This window comes from Typopeltis vanoorti, chromosome 10 (assembly GCF_054136105.1).
Source record: "Typopeltis vanoorti isolate ZY-2024b chromosome 10, IOZ_Tvanoo_1.0, whole genome shotgun sequence".
Classification (NCBI taxonomy): domain Eukaryota; kingdom Metazoa; phylum Arthropoda; class Arachnida; order Uropygi; family Thelyphonidae; genus Typopeltis; species Typopeltis vanoorti.
This window is the reverse complement of record NC_143558.1, coordinates 108,627,657-108,648,182: the sequence shown is the minus strand read 5'-3', so window position 1 is coordinate 108,648,182 and position 20,526 is coordinate 108,627,657. Positions and strand designations below refer to the sequence as shown.

Here is a 20,526-nt window from a genome sequence, read left to right as displayed (position 1 = left end):
ATTCACAAGGCTGAAAGATCTTTATGAACTGCTCATTAAGTATCTCCACCACACATTCTGCAACAGCTGTCTTTATACCATTTCCTCCAATCAATGTCATCCTTCCATAATCATTCTTTCTTTTGCTTGCTACATATCGAAAGAACTCCCTAGGATTATTTTTGGCTTCATTAGCTAACTGCTGTTCATACCTCTCTTTAGCTACTCTCACCAACCAAGTCACCCTCCTTGCCTGGTCTTTGTAGACCTCATGAAATTGGTTACTTCCACTTATGCTGCCTCCACAATGCCCCTTTTCTCTGTATTGCATGCTTAATCTCTTTATTCATCCATCTCACACCTAACTTATTTAACTTTCTGACCCATGGAATACATTCAGACATTGCACCTACTAAATAGTTTTTGAAAATCCCCCAAGCTGCATTGATCTCTTTTCCAGCTAACTCCTCATTCCATGCTACACCTGCAAGCTGTCTTCTGAGCTCTTCATAATCACCTCCCTTGTAGTTCCACATATAACCTTTTTTCACAGGGGTCCTTGCACTGCTGGCAACCACCCAGGTAATCACCTCATGGTCACTTTCACCAACTGGTGGATGATTTGACACCTCATTGATAATTACATCCTCCGATGAGATGACCAAATCCAAGACCCTTAATCCTCGTGTGCCCTCTGTTACATACTGTCTGAGGTAGTTATCCCTCAAAAACTCAAGAAACTCATTTTCTTTACTTCCCGTCGCTATCTCTTCATTCCAGTCTATATTGCCATAATTAAAATCACCCATAAGGATCACCCTTTTCTTATTTGCTTGGCTTATTTGACTATACATTTCACTATCACCACCATCCACATTACCAGGTCTATAACAACATCCCATCAAGTATTTGATTCTATTCACCTCTATCTCACACCATACTGCCTCAAAAACCACTGGCCCTATTTCCCTCTTGCATCTCTACGTTGTATGGACATAACTCTTTCTCTATCATCAAGAGCACTCCCCCTCCCTTTTTACCCCTTCTATCCTCACGAAACACATCATACCTTTCCATCTCTATTCCTGTCAGGATGTCATCCTCATCTAACCATGTCTCACTTATTTCGACAATCTTTGGGTGAATAGACGCAATTAGTGCAACCATTTCATCTGCCTTGTTTCTTATACTTCTAGCATTGGTATACAAACACAACAGCTCATTTCGATCTACAGCTAGTTCCACGGATACCACTCACTCGATGTGATCTCTCCATGCTGGACTGGGGCCATTTCCCTTTCTGCTTCTTCATTTTAGAACCCTTTGCAATTCCATCTGTTTCCTCTTGATCCCTGGTCATCCCTTTTCTTTCCTGCCTACACATGCTCTCACCTCCTCTTGGAGCATCCACCTTTCTCACACTGTGTACCCCTGTCCACCGTGAGCCTCCCCGTTTCCCTGCTCCTCTTGCACACCCATTCTCTCATTTTCTATACTCGTACCACTCACTTCCCCTTTCATATCCACTTCTTCAATCTCTCCTATCTTACTCTTCCACATCACTCCCCTCTCGATCTGATTCATTCTCTCTATTCACTTCTCTACCTTCCAGCAGCAGTCTCTCCAAGCGACTCACACCATAACCACTCAAATGCAGTCCATCGTTCCCATACAGCTCACTTCATCCCTCAAACTCATTCCACACATGAACAAACTGTACTCCCATTTCCTCACACATTTCAGCCAGAATATCATTCATAATTCTTGCTCTCCGCCTCATTTCATCACAATCATATCTAGGCAACACACTGACTACCCTTGTCACACTATTCCCTTTATCTTTCCAAGTAGCCTCCTGATATTCATTTTGACATACTCATTTTCTCTCTCAAATCATTTGTACCAATTAATACAATTAACTCTTTTGCTCGCTCCTGCCTCATATTCAATGCCTCAATCACTCTACTCATTTTACCACCTGGAAAACATACCTTGTGCATTTTATCCACTAGCACAGCTTTAATAATCGAGTCGCCATACATCGCCACTCGCTCATCTTTTGTTAACTCTTTCATGCCATCATGATTTATTTTAATAGTTTTGACCTGAATTCTCTTAATTTCATTCCGCATCCATTTCATTTCTTGTCTCATCCAATCCAATTCACTTTCCGAATCTCGCGACACATTCTCTCTATCATTAAATCTTTCTAACTCTCGACCCCCTCTTCTCACTTTCCCTCTCATTCATCCTTCTTTGTTTCTGCACTTTTGGTCCAACATACATTCAACTTTCACTATCATTCTTCTCACTTTCACTCTCACTTATCTTTCTTTGTTTCCGTACTTTCGGACTAACATGCGTCCAACTTTCGCTATCGTTCTTCTCACTTTTACTCTCATTCATCTTTCTTTGTTTCAGTACTTTCAGTCCAACATACGTCCAACTTTCGCCATCATTCATTCTTTTTTCGCTATCATTTATTCTTTTAATTTTTTTCACTTGTGATTTCTGCATCACACCATTTCTACTTTCATTCATTCTCTCAATTTCATTTCTTTCCGCCTTATTTTCGTCCCTTTTAACATCCGTTACGGTTTCAAATCGCTCTTTTCTTTTTTCCTGATTTTTTAACATTTTTTCGCCTCTCTTTCTCACCATCCTTCTCTTTCAAACGTGCACTCGTGACACAATCGGTACTAACACTTTCTGTCATCGATTTCATATTTGCATTCATCAGTTCCTCGTTCAGGTCACACTTCGCACACACCCTTCTTCCATCCACAAATCATTTATGTAATCGAAGGAATACATATAACAGACCTCACACTTAACGAAACGACTGAAATCTAAATTAAAATCATGGAATGACAATGCTGCCGTCATTTTTTTTTTCTCTCTGCAGGTTACTAGGTCTAATTATAACGATTTCGTAATTAGTTTAGGCAAGAAAAATCCCCCACATTAATAATACCGGTAGCACACAATGTTTACAGCCGCTCTTACTCAAACAGTTATGCATATATACTTAATTATTCCTAGTAAAACTTATTTGAATCAGGAGCTCTTCAAATCGCGTCCACAGCGCTTGACTCACTAGTGCCCTCTCAAGTGAGAGGTGATTAATTTCTTTTTGAAGTTCATCTAGATCATTTAAAAGAGAGTGTGCTCTGTATCCCAAGGTGGAAATGGTTCCGAGTTTTTGTGGTGGAAAATGATGAGAAAGATTGTGAAGATATCTATTAGTATGTGTTGGTTTTCTGTAAATAGAGATCCTAAATTTTCAAGAGCAGCGAAAGAGTTTTATATCCTGGAATGGTAGGGAGTTTTCATGTTCTAGTTCAGCTGTGAATTTTATATTTGGATGTTGGTTACTGAGATGATGAAGAAAATCCATGAGAGAATTTTCGCCATGACTCCATATAATAAAAATGTCATCTACATAACGCTTCCAAATTTTTGGTTAAAACGAAGAGGACAATATAGCTCTTGTTTTGAAATCTTCAAGGTAAATATTAACCAGAATAGGGGATAAAGGGTTCCCCATCGCAATGGTTCTGTTTATCGATGGTGTTTTGATATTGGAAGTAGTAAGATTGAACGCAATGCTTTAATAAAGCAAACATTTTTTTGGATAATTTTTGCATACAACAAACAATGGCACATAAAATAGAACAACTTCAATGTTAATACAATGTTTTTTATTTCAATAATGTACTGCAATTTATCTGTGCTTCTCAATTTTTTAGAATCTTCAGTTTTTATTATTGTTTCCTCTTCTTAAAAGATACCTGATCAAGGCTGTAAAAAGCCGAAACTAGTTGTTTTTTATCATTAAAGCTTTTAATTAATTCTCGGTTTTTTAGTCATTAAATATCTTTCTAAATGTATCAAAGTAACCAAGTCAATGCTCATGAAAAAAAAAAATATATATATATATATTTTTTTTTTTTTTTTTTTTTTAAATATAATATATATATATATATATATAATATATATATATCCCGTATTTTGGAACTGACTTCACTTTCTCTACATATTAAGAGATTTTGGAGGGTATTATTATTTTATATATTTTTTATAATATTATTTTATTATTTTCTAGATTAAGACTATATTTGTACCGCTGAGTAATTATGTTAAAGATAATGATTCTGAAATTGCATAAATCCTTTCATGATGTAGGTCAGCTTAAGGTAAATTTTCAATCTTTGACTGAAATACTAGCTTTAACTTTATTTCTCAATACTAGCAGTATTTTATGAAACAAAGAAATTTTAAAATTGATATTTGATAATATTTTTCTTCTTGGCTGAAAGTATGGAAGTATAAGTGCAAGTTCCCAAATGAAATATCTAGTTAATAATTATCTCTGAGAGTTACATTAAACACAGTCAGCCAACTATTCCAACTACAGATATTTCTGATTACAGTTTATTTTCAAGCTGTTCACAAGACAATTATTATTATTATTATTTAGGCATCCAAGGAGTCAAAGATTCATCGCTGAAGATCCTTCCTAGGAAACATAAGTCTATCAAGACTCAACGTAGGACATCCCTCCTAGTAAACACAAAGTCTATCATACCACTCCTTAAACTCACTGACCGTTCTCGCTCTCACCACTATCAGGCAATGCATTCTGTGGTTCAATCACCCTCCATGCAAAGACCCACTCCTCACCCTCTTGCTCACAGTTTCCTTTCATAACTTCCAGGGATGGCCCCTTACGAAAGAACTAGCCAGTGTCAACCCTGTAACCACCTCTCAACAGTTTAAAACTCTCAATCATATCATGTCTCCTTCTATCCACCAAACTCTGCAGTCCACATTCCCTTAGCCGATCCTCATAACTAACATTGTACAGTCCTGAAACCATCTTTGTCATCCGTCTTTGTATCCTTTCCACAGTTAATTTATCCCCTTCAAATATATCATGTATATGCAGTATATGCCTAAACTGCAGTATATCATGTATATTGCAGTATATGCCTTTCCTTCATCTAATGTTCTTGTAACTTTATTATAAAAGGCTAGCATATTGCTAAAACAAGAGCGCCCTTTCACAAATCCATGTTGATTCTCACAGATAACATTACCCTCATCTGCCCAATGCTGTATACGGTCCCTCCCTACTTTCTCCAAGATCTTAACAACCACTGATGACACACAGACTGGCCTATAATTAGACACTTCCAGTCTGTTACCACCCTTATGCAATGGCACTATCTTACCTTCCTTCCATTCCCTGGGCACCTTTCCCGCAGCCAGACTTTCATTGAAAACCAGGTTAAAGGCACTGTCATTTCCCTAGCACATTCTCTCAAAACTCATGGTGAAATACCATCCAGTCCCACAGATTTACTGATATTCAGAGTACTCAGTATCTGAAACACACTCTCCTCCTGTACCTCTAAGCCTCGAACCAGCCCTATCCCTCTAGCATTAAAACTGACTCCTCTAGGATGAAATACTCCAATAAAGTGTTCATTGAATAATTCCACTATGTCCTCTGCATCAGTTGCTCTATTCCCATTTTTATCCCACAATATCATTCTTCCACAGTCATTTCTCCTCCTACTGGCCACATTAGCTAAAAAATTCCCTAGGATTTTCTTTGGATCTTAGGGCCAATCTCCTCTCATATTCTAGTTTCGCTTTCCTTACCACACTAGTTACTCTTCTGGCCTGTGTCTTATATTCTTCATGCATCTTCTCTTCACCTGTCTCCTTATATCTCTTCCATAGCCTCTTTTTCGCATGCAATTCCTGTTTAATATTGTTTGTCATCCACTTTACTCCAAATTGTGTCCTCTTCTTCACTCTTGGAATACAGCATACTATTGCTGCCAACAAATATTCCTTCACAATTTCCAATGCAATAATGATATACCGGCCTTCCAATTCTGCCCTCCATATAACTTCCCGAAGTTGACGTCTAAGACTATTATAATCACCTGCCTTATAATTCCACATACGTTCCCATCTCTTTGATACTCCTGCATGTCTATTCATTTTCCAAGTCAAAACCATATGGTCACTCTCTCCAACTGGTGGGAGAGATGTCATCTCAGTTATTATCAACTCTTCTGATGCTATAACCAAATCCAAAACTCTTGAACCTCTTGTTTCCTCTGTTACATGTTGCCTAAGACATTTGTCTCTCAAGAATTCTAGAAATTCCATTCCCCTATTGCTACATGCATCTTCCTCTCTCCAATTTATACTACTGTAGTTAAAATCTCCCATAACAATCATTCTTCTTGCACTTGCCAAACTTAGCTGTCTAAACATCTCCTACTCCCCATCTTCTGTGCTCCTGGGTCTGTAGCAACACCCCACTAAATATCCTGTCTTGCCTACCTCTACCTCACACCATACGCTCTCAAAATCAATTGTCTCACTTCCTTCCAAAGCCTCCACTCTTAGAGGACATAGATCATCACTTATCATAAGCAGTACCCCACCACCACGCTTTCCCCTCCTATCCTGACGAAAAATGCTATACCCGGCGACTTCTATACCTGTTGTTATATCCCCTTCTGTCAACCACGTCTCAATGATTGCAATAATTTCCCACAATAAATTTTCCTGCAATGAACTGTCCACAAAGAATTTTTCACGAATGATGTCAACTATCCTTGGGGAGAGAAACATACTTCTTCAAAAATAAAAGAATTGCAGTTAAGATGTTTTTAATACTTATAACATAAACAATACCGAGTGTTATTTCATTATGTCTTGAATGAAATGTTCAGTAAATATTCCTAATATATGAGCATTATAATTTACATTAAATTTCAAAAAAAATATTAAGCTATATTATTGCAGAGCATATGACAGCTTACTTGTAGCCTTTTATTCAAGATTTTTTTACCACCTCCTATTCCATATGAAGCATCGTAAGGATAACTCCAGTCTCGAACTAAAAACAGTAGTTTCTTTTTTTAAAAAAAGAAATAATTATTATTCTGAGAGATCAGCGACATGCAATATATATATATATATATTTTTTTAAAGAATTGAATGACTAGAACCGAGATTTAAGTAAAAAGGTTTTAATATAAAAACACGACTAGTTTCGGCTTGCAACAGCCTTCATCAGGTGACATTATAAAAGAAAGAAAAAAGGAAAAACACTGAAGCTTAAATAAACTATGAACATCATAGAGAGTCTCTATACATAACTGACATTAAATCGTTGTGGCTGTATTAAAACTGTTCTTTCGTTTGTTTGTTGTTGGGAAAGTACGTGCTAGTAGTATCTTGTGAATGCCAGTACATGATTACAGCTGAATGACTATCTGGGAGGTTGTAACTCAAGTTATTATTTAGATGAACAGGACTGAAGATGATTTCCCTAGCTTCTACGATTTTTCTCTCTAGTTCATCATTGCAACGGAAGATGTTAGTAGATTTTTCCCAGCAGACTTTGTGACTTAGTAAAAAGGAAAAAAAAACACTAAAACACCGAAGCTTAAATAAACAAATAAATATTGTTTTTATATTAAAACCTTTTTTTACTTAAATCTCGGTTCTAGTCATTCAATTCTTTTTAAAAAATATATTTTAACTGAGTTAATGATCATTCTTTTATATATATATATATATATATAAACATGAAAGTTTTAGGTAATAAAGTAAATTAGAACTTTAGTATTTTTCAAATAAATGTTTTGGGAAACAGTACATCCTGTGTGCTACAAAGAAATATTTAATACACAGAGATGATAACTTCTCTTCAATTATGTGATTACAAATTCTTGGTGTTCTTTCATTCACACTAATATTCTTTCATGTATATATCATACAATCTGTGACATTAAAATAAAATTAATGTGTAAATATGCTGGAAAAGTGAAGCAACTTGCCTACCAAAATATAAATAGACAACACACACACACACACACACACACACACACACACACACACACACACACACACACACACACACACACACACACACACACAGGAAGAGTCGCACAAGCTAGGATGCGAACGGACATGCCTGAAATTGCTCCTGCTTTTACCTTGATTTCATCAGAAAAACTGGTTGTATCTAGTATCAACTGATAGCTCATACAGTGCTCTATCTAACAGTGAGTAATTTACTCTATAGTTTCATAGTTCTAAGCGCATATGACTGAAATTTTATTCCATCTTTTTGAACTGAATACTGCTGTGGTCATACTATCTATTGTTCAGCTATCTCAAAGACAACGTCCCGGTCATAATAGGATTAGCTGCTACAGCAAGGGATAACACCTCCCCCCCTCCCTCCAAACTGCTGCCACTGGGAGATTACAAAGGACACAAGAAACAACCCTCTGAAGCCTAATTCAATGGAAGCGTCGCTTCTACGAACAAGCAGAAAAAACTGTAAGTACACTATCTTAAACTTTGTATCTCAGAAAGCGTAGCAGTTCAATAGGAAAGATATAACACACAACTGTAAGTAACATTAAGATGGCAGCACGGGATGAATTAGAGTTCGAAAAAGCTCTAGATCTGCTGCGTAACATTGGCAAAGTAAACGTCAATCTAAGAAATGATTTAAGAAAGGACATATTAACTGCAGTGAGCAAACTAACAAAGGGATTTAATAACATGAAAAATGCAACTAAAGTATCAATAGAACAACAGAATACTACAAACAACCAGGGACAGGCTTACTTAGCTCAGCCTACCCAGTTATACTCGCAAGTCGTTAAAAACAATGCTAAAAACAAAGACGAATCCGAAAACAATCCTTGCCATAAATAATAGTAAAACCGATAGCTCAACTAAGCATTGAAGAAACCAAAAATCTTATAAAAGAAAAAATAGACTCAAGAAAAATAAAAATCGGAATCACAAAAATGAAAAGTATTAATAACGGAGGAGTGTTAATTGAATCCAAAGAAAAGACCGATATAGACTTGCTACATAACGAAATATCTAAGGAATGCAAAGACACATTAGTAGAAAATCCCAGTAATAAACATCTTCCAAGGCTGATAATATATGATATTCTCAGTGAAATTGATACGAACAACGCAATAGACTCAATCCACATGCAGAATGAAGAACTCTTCATCAGCGACACAAAGATGACACAGAAATTTATCATGACAAATAAAATAACAAACAAAAGAAACCTGATTGTACAAGTCGATCCAACAACGAGGACCAAACTGCTGAAAACCGGTGTTAAAATGCTATGGAGAATTTGCCATTGTGCAGACTACGTAAGTATTCTGAGATGCTTTAACTGCAATAAATTTCACCATCATACACGACACTGCAGGGGGAAAAACCACCTCTTCATTCTGCTCTAAAGAACATAAGTTCAGCGAGTGCCCATGAAATAAGTCCAAGATGAATTGCAAAAATTTGCAAAATCACAACAAGCATGCCAAAATCAAAAAAAAAAGACTGCAAACACATGCACTAAACAAAGACTGCCTGACATACAACTACTACAGACAGCTCAAAATTCAAAACATAGATTATGGAAAGCAATAATAAAGCTTGTAGAAACAGTACTAATTCTCTGGCATGTCTTCAAATAAATCTACAATGCTCTATCAAGGCTGTCAATAATATAACAAAACTCATAAATAGAAAAAATATAGGACTCACATTAATACAAGAACCCTACAACATCAACAAAATATGCAGCTTTCCAAGTAATTATAAAATATTTTCCAAAAGATCTGAAAGAAAGAGAGCTGCAATACTCATAGTCAAACATGAAGTCGAGGCAATATTCATTACCCAGCACAGCAATGAGGACTAGGTACTTATTGAAATTATGTAGAGAGGAATTAAAACTTTTGCTGCAAGTATGTATCTAAACTATCACACTGACATAAAATATGACTTAGAAAAAATGGGCAATATTGTGGATTTTACCATCAACCACGGCTAATTATGTGAATAGATAGCAACGCCCATTCGGTTTTATGGTTTTGGTTTGGAACTGTACTCCAAGAGATTGATGAGGCCAGGGACTTGGGAGTGTTGGTGGATAGGGAGATGAAGTTTAGGGGGCACATTGCAAAAGTAGCTAAATCAGCTCATCAACTCACTTGGTTGTTGAAAAATACCTTGACGAGAGAGACAAGCAAGTTATTGTACCTCTGTACCTAGCTTTGATAAGCCCTCATCTCGACTACTGTGCCCAGATTTGGTCACCTAGGTTTCTTCATGATGGGGAGGAGGTGGAGAGGATCCAGAGGCAAGTGACTAAGATGATAGCAGGTCTATGGAATGAACCATATGAGAACAGGTTGAAGATTTGTGGGTTGCAGAAACTAGTTGATAGGTGGAAAAGGGCAGATATGATTGAGACATTCAAATTGCTAAAAGGATTCTATAAGATTAATTCAGAGGATATTTTTGAGATCAGGACTGGTGGTGGGAGAACTAGGGGACACCTATGGAAGCTGGGCAAGAGTGTGGTTAGCAGGGGTATTAGAGCTGGGTTCTTTACTTTTAGAGTGGTAAATGAGCGGAATAAGCTGCCAGAGTCTGTTGTGGGTGCTATGACAGTGAGTGAGTTCAAGGCAAGGTATGATAGATACTGTGAGAATGTCGTATAGTTGTGTGGACATGATGTTTAGGGCCTCCCTCGATGAGTCTAAGGACTCCCTGGAGTAGCCCGAAATAATAATAATAATAATAATAATTTAACGAGAGCACAAACAACAGAGGTAAAAATTTGGAAGAGTTCATAGCATCAAACTCCCTACACATAACAATGACAGTAACACGCCATCCCGGGTTTCTGAATGGAAATGCGAAGTTGAGGACAGCTGTTCTGATCATCGCATTTTAAGTTTTAATATCAGTAACAAAAATATAAACTGAATACACAACACAAGCCATCACATTAACATGAAGTACTTCACCAATAAAACCAATCTAGGGATATTTGCTAAAGTATTAAAAACCGAATCTTCATGCCTAATCTCGGTTTGATGGACTCAGCAAACAGCAGCTCAGCTTAGACAAGAACCTAGCTATCTGGGCATCAGAACAGCCGATATAGACTTCCTTGCTTATGTGCTTTCATCAGATCTGAAAAAATCCAGTGACTAAACACACAGAACAACCAAGAAGCTAAATATTGAAGGAAGAAAATTAGTACCTTGGTGGAATGTCGAATTAACAGTCCTAAGAAAATGTGTTAATGCACTCAGATGACTATATCAAAGAACATACAATAACCAATATTTAAGAGAGCAGAAGACAGAACTACTATAAAGCCCAATACAGTTATCAGTCCAAAATTACAAAGGCGAAAACAGAATTATGGAAAAAATTCTAAACTGTTTCAACCATATTGAATCCTTGGAAATGCATATATAAATTAGCAGCAAGCAAGAATAAGTCAACACCTATATTATCAGCCATCAAGAAAACAGACGGCACCTACACTAAAAACTTAGCAGAAACTGCAGCTATGATCAACAAGTTTATTCCCGATGCCGATGAATCAACAAACGAAGAAATCAACAAAACCTAGAGACAAAGAATGAAAACAGACATAGATACTCCTAATGAAGACTTATTTACAACTGAAGAAATCGAGTCAGTATTAAGATCAATGGATCCAAGTAAAAAAGTAAAACTCCTTGAGAGGATGGAATAACCAGTGATATACTACTAAGAGAGTTTGTCAAATTCCCCGAATTCATAACAACAGTTTACAACGAATGCCTAAAAAGAGAGCAATTTCCTTTAAAATGGAAACGTTCTAAAATTATACCCATAATAAAACCAGGAAAAGAAACATCCGACGAAATTAGCAAATACAGGTCAATCAATCTCATAAAAGTTGCTGGTAAAGTGCTAGAAAAACTTCTGATAAACCGAATAATGCACTATGTTTACTCAAGAAACATATTAAGCAGCAATCAATCCAGCACAGTAGATGCAATTATGGAGGTAAAAGAGTTCACAGAAGCCAGTCTACAGCAAAAAAAGATGTACTACTGATCGCACTCAACATACAAGAAGAGTTGAATGCTGCATGGTGGCCAGCCATAATCAATCAATTAAGAGATTTAAAATGTCCAAAAAACTTACTCAATCTTACAAAAAATTATTTTACAGACAGAAGAGCAACCATGCTATTAAAAACCACAGCTGTAATGAAAGAAGTCAAATGAGGCTGCTCTCAAAATTCGTACTGCGGACCAGGCTTCTGTTACATCCAGTACGACTCGCTATTAAGACTTATTCTCACTACTGAAACAAAAGTCATAGCTTTTGCCGATGATAATGATTTGTGGACGAGATGGCTTACAACTAGAAGTAATGGCCAACGAAGAACTCTTTAAAATTGCAAACTGGGCACGTGAGAAGAAAGTTACATTCAATAGCAGCAAGTCTAAAGTCCTTCATATCTCACATAAAAAATCAAAGCAACCTGTTACAGTCTTCTTAAACAGAGAAGTTCTCGAGGTAGCCAGTGAGCTAAAATACCTAGGGATAATAATAGATGAAAGATTTACCTTCAACAAGCACATCTCATATGTTGCTGAAAAAAGCTTATAAATTGTAAACCTTCTAGCAAAGTCAGCAAGGATTAAGTGGGGGATTAGGCCAACGAGCACTGAAAACAATATATAGTAGAGCTATACTACCATTAATATCTTATGTTGCACCTGCCTGGAAACATTCACTAAAATCAAAGAAAAATCGACAAAAGCTAAACAAAGTTCAACACCTTATAGCCTAGTGTATAATTAAAGGAAACAGGACAATATCAGGACAATTGCATTATTGCAGCTCTAACACCGATCTGCCTGAAAATACAAGAATTATCTCTAATATACAAAGTCACTTCCAGAAGATATAATGCAGACTTTAGGAAGACAGATGAGTGTGTGAATGTGTGTAATATGTCCAAGTGAGTAGGAAAGACCACAAATCAGAATGGGGTAGTTAGTATAAGGCATCAAATTAGGGATTGGAGAAATCGGCTTCTGCAATTCATGTATACTAATGCCAGAAGTATTAGGAACAAGAAGGAAGAATTTTTGGCCTTGATTGCCTCTTCCTGGCCACAGGTTATTGGCATTAGTTAAACATAGCTGACAGAAGATGACACAGCTAGTGGGATTGAATGTGAGGGGTATGGTGTGTTCAGGAGTGACAAGGAAAATAAAATGGGGGGAGGCGTGTTATTAATGATAGCTGATGAGATACATCCAAGGAGAATAGAAGTGGAACTGCATGATAGAGAAAAGAGCACATTTGAGGCTATTTGGTGTGAGATTGAAACTAGCAGAACAAAACATACAGTTGGGTGCTGCTATAGACCAGGTGATGGAATAGATGGTGGAGATAGTATGCATAAGCAAATGGAAGAAATGAGTGGAAGGAGGGTGATTATTATGGGAGATTTCAACTATGGTAACATTGATTGGAAGGAGGAGAGGACACATGGGAGGAAGGAGTTGGATTTTATGCAGTTATTAAGGGATAACTATCTGCAACAGCATGTAATGGAAAATACTAGGGGTCAGAGAGTGCTTGACCAGTAAATGCATATGAGAATTTGGCTGTAACGAATTCACGTTGCCACCAATTGGTGAGAGTGATCATAAAGTCTTGGGAGGTGTCTAAAGGTGTGGAATTTTCGATTAAGACAGGGTATTATATGTGGAATCACCGTGCTGGCAGGTATGACAAGCTTAGGAGATTGTTTGGATCAGTGCCATGTAAAACTGCAAGGGCTGGATGTCGATAGAGCATGGGAAGTGGTCAAGGAGCATTTACAGGAGGTTATGGCTGATTGTATACCTAGGATCTGAATAATAAATCAAGTATGGGCTAAATGGATGAATAACACCATTAAGCTTGAGTTGCAAAAAAAAGAAACAACTATGGAGGGAATTTAAGGAGAAAGGTGACCGGCAGGCACATGAAAGGTATAAAGCGCATGCCAGAAGGGTAACGAGTGTAGTAAGAAAAGCAAAAAAGGATTACGAAAGAACATTGGCCATGCAGGCTAAAGAGAATCCTAAACTTTTTTTCGATATGTTGCAAGTAAAAGAAAAAATGTATATAGCAGAATTATTTCAAAGAATGCTGACGGTAGGGAGGTAACCGAATCAGTTGATATAGTTGAATTACTGAGCGAGCACTTTGCAAGAATTTATCATCCAGGTGGTGACATTGCAGAAATGAATGAACCAATAGATTAAATGGGAATTGTGGTGAATGAAGTGGAGGTGAGTAGTCTATTGCAAAACCTCAATGTCAATACATCCGTAGGATTGGATCATATACCAGCTCGTGTCATATGTGAAGCGGCTAAAGAATTGTCAGTACCTTTGACCATTTTGTTAAATTTGAGTCTTGGGTCTGGGTTAGTCCCGAGGGGGTGGAAAGAGGGGAAAATAGTTCCACTGCATAAAGGAGGTTTCAAGACTGCTGTTGTAAATTACCAACCGATTAGCATATCAGGAATCGTTGTGAAGGTCTTGGAGAAATTAGTTAAGAGCAGAATACAGGATTGGATAGATGAAAATGGGATACTGTATGGGGGACAACATGGTTTTGTGAAGGGTAGATCATGCCTCAGTAACTTGCTCACGTTTTATAACATAGTGACGGCTGAACTGGATAAGGGTAATGGGTTTACAGTAATTCTACTGGACCTTGCCAGGATACGTTTGACAGGATACCACATGGAACTCTAATCAGTAAAAACTGGAGCAGATGGGGATGGATATAGGGTTGGTGAGATGGACAGAAGGGTGGTTCATGGAGAGATACCAGAGAGTGTATTATTCAGGAGTAGAGTCCAAAAGACAGCTTGTGACTAGTGGTGTGCCACAGGGTTCTGTTTTTGGACCACTACTTTTCAATTTGTTCATTAACGATACAGGAAAGGATCTGAGAGGAAGTGTTCACTTGTTTGCTGATGATGCAAAGTTGGGTAGAGCAATTGTGAGTGCACAGGATGTCAAAATTTTGCAAGATGATTTGGATAGTTTGTAAGACTGGGCCAAGGAAAATGGATGTCAATTTAATGTGTCAAAGTGTAAGGTTATGGATTTTGCGGTGAAAAGTTTAGCAGCAGTATATCACATTGGTGGAACCATACTCCAGGAGATTGATGAGGCCAGGGATTTGGGAGTGTTGATGGATAGGGAATTGAAGTTTAGGGGTCACATTGCAAAAGTGGCTAAATCAGCTGAACAAATCACCTGGTTTCTAAAAAATAGTTTAACAAGCAGAGACAAACAAGTTAATGTTCCTCTGTATCGAGCCTTGATAAGACCCCATCTAGACTACTATGCCCAGATATGGGCACCAGAGTTTCTTCTTGATGGCGAGGAGGTGGAGAGGATCCAGAGACGAGTAACCAAGATGATTGCAAGTCTGTGGAATGACCCTTATGAGAACAGGTTTAAGATTTGTGGGTTGCAAAAATTGGTTGATAGGTGGAAAAGAGGTGATATGATTGAGACATTCAAATTACTGAAGGGTTTCTATAAGATTAATCCAGAAGATATTTTTGAGAATAAGACTGGTGGTGGGAGGACTAGGGGCCATACATGGAAGCTGGGCAAGAATGTGATTAGCAGGGATGTTATAGCTGGGTTCTTTACTTTTAGAGTGGTAAATGAGTGGAATAAGCTGCCAGAGTCTGTTGTGGGTGCTATGACCGTGAATGAGTTCAAGGTGAAGTATGATAGATACCGTGTGAATGTCGAATAGTTGTTCTTGACATGATGTTAGGGCTTCCCTTGATGAGTCTGTCATTGGATTTGCCCGAAATAATAATAATATAAATGAAAATTCTAACATTGATCCAAATTGCTATGAACGTCCACTTCACTACAGTAAGTGGCCTCACCCAGCAAAGAAAACAAATATTAAGGAGAAGGAAAGTTCCGAAAGTGACGAATTCCATATATACAGTGACGGAAGCAAAACTGGAGGGAATGTCAGCTGTTCTTTCATGTATATAACAGGCTGTCCATTATACAAGAACGCTGCTCTAGACTGCATCCTCTCTGTTCCAACAACCAAGCAGAACGTGCTATAGTTCATTCACTTATATATCTTTAGGAATTAGAAGTCAATACCTCTCATCAAAAGGCAGCAACAATTTACAGTGACAGTAGAAGTACTATAGACGGCATAAAAAACCAGAACGACCATATAGCGTTAATAGAACAGACAAGAAAGCTGGTTTGGAATCTCACTCTATTGGGATGGGAAATCAAGTTCTGCTGGGTGGATGCACATACTGGGGTTGCAGGAAATGAGAGAGCAGATCAGTATGGCTAAAGAAGCAGTAGAAACGAACGGCTAAAAAGGAGTTACCAAAAATACTCGAAATCTGCAATAAAAGCACTTGCAGAAGAAAGAAGCCTAGACTTGTGGGAAGAAGAAGAAGAATGGAAAATGTCAAAAAATGGATCATCAACAAAAGAATTCTTTCCTAGCATCAGAAGCAGACTCCAGCTGAAAAAACATGCCATTTCTTCAGGTTTAACCACGCTACTAACTGAACACGGAAAACTAAAACCCTACTTACACAGATTCCATATCCTTGAATCACCATCATGTATTTGTATAATAAATTTAGTTTAATCCTTTATCCAAGTGTGAGCAAACAAAGTTTGCGCCTGAAAGTATCTTCAGGACTGGGGTAAGGTGGTACAACACCTTTCAACATGTATTTGTAGTTCACAACTTCAACAGACTGTTGACCACATACTTTACGACTGCCAGCTACTGGACTTCATATGGATGCCCCTAATGCAACATGTCATTACTTCTGGAGACAAGTGGTCAGTGTCAAAACAGAGACCTTATCGAAAAGTATTATTCAGAACTAATTAAATTTGCCAATAAGATCAACTACCAGTCATTGCAAAGTAAGTAACATAAATTGCTGATATGATATTGTATGAATTATATAGTGTAAATATATGTATATATAAAAATATAAATATAAATATGGATGTAAAAGTCGGAATATGTACATATAGATGTATAAATATGAATATTAATATAAAATTGGAAATGTAAATATGAATATTGATACAAAATTAGAAATGTAAATGTTAATCAGTACTTGGAAGCTACATGTAATATATGCATTGTATGCAATGAAGCATGTAGGAATAAATTACCTCCTGGTAGGGTTACTATTTGGAGGAAAATGCAAAATGCACACACACACCCATACCCACAGACACACAAATTACATACATTATGTTGACAAAAGTATTTGGATGCCTTTTACATGCCATGCAAATTTCAGAACCTACCATGCACAGATATTAAGAGACTGTCTGTGTAAATCTAGTAATAAAAGGTGGGATGTGCTGCATATTTTGCACTGTACTCGATGTCAAAATGCCACGTTCAGCTGAACTGACAGAGTTCCAATGTGGCACAATAGCTGAAATTCTCCACTGCTTATGTCATTCATAGATGGAAAGTTGATGGTGCTACCACAGCAAGAAAATGCTCTGGGAGCCAGCTGATACCAACTGACCAATATTGGCTAGCTCTATCTCGGAATGTTCAAGCATCCTACTTATTCTAGTAAGTAAGTAGATTATTTGATAAAACATTACCTCCCTTTAGCAAATCCATGCTGTCCATCAAAGTTAATACCGCTATCATCAAACCAATTCTGGATCCTAATTTTCACTAGTATTTCCAACACTTAACCACAACACCTGACACACAGAATGGCCTATAATTTGAATCTTGAGTTCTATCACCTCCTTTATGAAGTATTACAATTTTCCCTTCATTCCACCCCTTTGGAACTTGAGTCAATGTAAGACTGATATTAAACAAATATGCCAATGCAGATGTCAATTCCCTGGCACATTCCTTCAAAATACATGGTAATATATCATCAAGTCCCACAGCTTTATTAACATCAAGTTTGCTCAATCCCCCATAAACATCTTTTCATTCAATGTCAGCCTGCCTTCCTCCTCCTCATCCACTGCTCTCAAACTCTCCATAATCTTGCATTCACAAGAATGAAAGACCTTTATGAAATGCTCATTAAATATTTCAACTATATCTTCTGAAGCAGTTCACCTTAAACCATTTTCTGCAATTAGTGTTATTCTACCATAACCTTACACTTTTTTTCCTTTCTGGCTAGATATAAAAAAACTCTGAAGTTTTTTTTTGTTTTTTTTTTTTGGTTCATTTGCTAACTGCTACTCATACTGCTCTTTTTCTACCCTTACCAACTGAGTTCTCCTCCTTGCCTGTTTTTTGTATTCCTCACAAATTGATTATTGCTGCTCATCTTATGCTGCCTCCATAATAATGCCATCTTTCTCTGGATTGCATGCTTAATTCTTCATTCATCCATTTCCCATTATTTATCCTTCTGACACTTGGAATATATTCAGACTCTGCTTCTACTAAATAGTTCTTAAATAGCACCCAAGCAACATTGATCTCCTTTCTACCAAACTCCTCCTTCCATGCTACAGTTGAAAGCTGGCTTCTGAGCTTCTTGTGTTCACCAGCTGTTTAGTTCCCCATATACCAGGGGTGTTCAACCCGTCAATCGCGATCGACCGGTCAATTGCGGAGCGATTTTTGGTCAATCTCTTGTATATTCCTCCTTACTTACAAATTTAATTAAAACTGAAAACATAATATTTTATTTATCATTATTTTCTATTATTTTTAATTTGCTTTAAGTGTATTGCTATTGTTTATTTATTTTTCGTTAAAATTGTCAAATCAGTAATTTTCTTATAAGTCCGGGTAAATTAATTCATTTGGATCAGTGAAAGTCAAACAGCGAGCCGAGTCAATACGATTATAAGCAAAGTGTAAAAACTCGATTGTAACTTAAATATTCTAAAGCACGTTACATATTCCAAAGCACATTACATTACATAGATTTTTTACTTAGGTTAAGTCCCATGTGAATATTATGTTAAAGATACCAAGCATGTGAATATTGTAAAAAAATAAACTTTGTTTGTCTCAGTATAGTTTGTATTAGATGTTTTTGTAAATAACTCTTTTGAAGCTAACTGTATATACTGCTTTAATAAGAATATGTTAGAGTGTTAAAAACAAAGGCAATGTTTTTGTCACCGAAGCTGTACATGGCGGCATTAGAAAGATTGTTATTGAAACGTATGTATGAGAAAGGCTTGCAGGCTCCAAGTATAAACATCTCCGAAGTCAGTCAGAAAGAGTTCAAACACTTTCCGATGGCCAGCAACTTACAATCAACAGAAAGTGGAGGAGAACAAAAGACGTGCCGAACTTGAAACTTAATATGAAAGACTCATAATGATTCTTTGGGAGTTGCCAAACTTCATGCGAGGTCTCAGAGGAGGCCTAATAAAAAGAGACTGAAGCAAGCAGAAGGGGTCCCATTTCCAGAATTGCTGTCAGAGAGGAGGCCACCCGGTCCGCTGCAGAGAGACTGCCCAGATCCACGTTGCTTGAGAGAGGAGTTTCCTGCTTCCAGGAAGGAGCTTCTCGGTTTGAGACGTTGCTAGAGAGAGACTACTTCTAGGCCGCAGACAAGGTTTCAAATTGCCAAAAGGAAGAGTTGGCCCGCACAGTTAGCCTAGTGGCTTTGCGCTTTGCAACCATATGCCTGGGAAAGGATTGTCCTAGGTTCGATTCCCGTCGGAGACGTGAGGAGCTGAAGGATCTTCCTCAGCCATAGCCAAGTTAGCCGGTCTTGGGTGCAGGCAGTAGGGTTTTTTTCGCCAGTTTATCTGGTGTTTTTCATCCCGCAAGCAGTCAAACCGGCCCCGTGAACACACAGGGATACAGCTAACAATACCTTGAGGCATAGGAGTGACCATTCTATCCTCGTATTTCGGTTACGAAATCCAAGCATGCCTGGAAGGTTGTGGGCCTTAAAGGCCTGTTAAAGCCACTGGAATAGATAGATAGAAAGGAAGAGTTCCAATTGCCAGAGAAAAGTTTCCAGGCCAGGTTAATGTCAGACATTCGCCAGTGTGTTGCATTTTCATTACAATTTGATGAATCAAACGACTTCACCGATATTGCTCAGTTAATGGTATTTTTCGCATGGTATTTCAAGATTATTCAAGTAAAGAACTTTTGAAAATTATACCATCATTGGGATGGACTAGGGGAGGAGACATTTTTTCGGCATTTGATGAATTAGTGAAACAACACAAACTTCTGCTTTTTAAACTTGTGTCTATTACTGCTGATGGTGCTCCTGCAATGATAGGTAATAAATCAGGCTTCATTTCGTTATGTAAAAACGATGACAAATATCCAGATTTTTTAACGTACCACTGTATTATTCACCAACAAGTACCGTGTAGTAAAAGATTAAACACAAAATATGTTTTGGATATTACATTTAAAATTGTAAATTCTGTGCGAGGAAAAGCCCTGCAATGGTGGTTATTTAAATTACCGGCAGATGATGATAGGGAACTTCTGCTATACAATAATGTTTGCTGGCTCAGCAGAAGTCAATTTTTAGAAAGATTTCTTGTATTAATTAACGATATAAAAATTTTTCTTGATGAAAAAGGAGAT

At 37.4% G+C, this 20,526-nt stretch overlaps 1 protein-coding gene across 5 annotated transcripts in view; it reads right to left on the bottom strand.

Moving 5' to 3' along the window:
- The window catches only part of LOC150102665 (atlastin-2-like), a 437,615-nt gene that overhangs the window by 237,102 nt on the left and 179,987 nt on the right, over window positions 1-20,526 (bottom strand). For 4 of the 5 annotated variants that reach the window (XM_090399745.1, XM_090399748.1, XM_090399747.1 and 1 more), the window contains one exon: window positions 6,828-6,920. The exons of the other annotated variant lie outside the window; for it this stretch is intronic. In XM_090399745.1, the coding sequence (XP_090255871.1) occupies window positions 6,828-6,920 (93 nt within the window). The remainder of the gene's footprint in view (window positions 1-6,827; window positions 6,921-20,526) is intronic. 5 annotated transcript variants of the gene reach the window in all.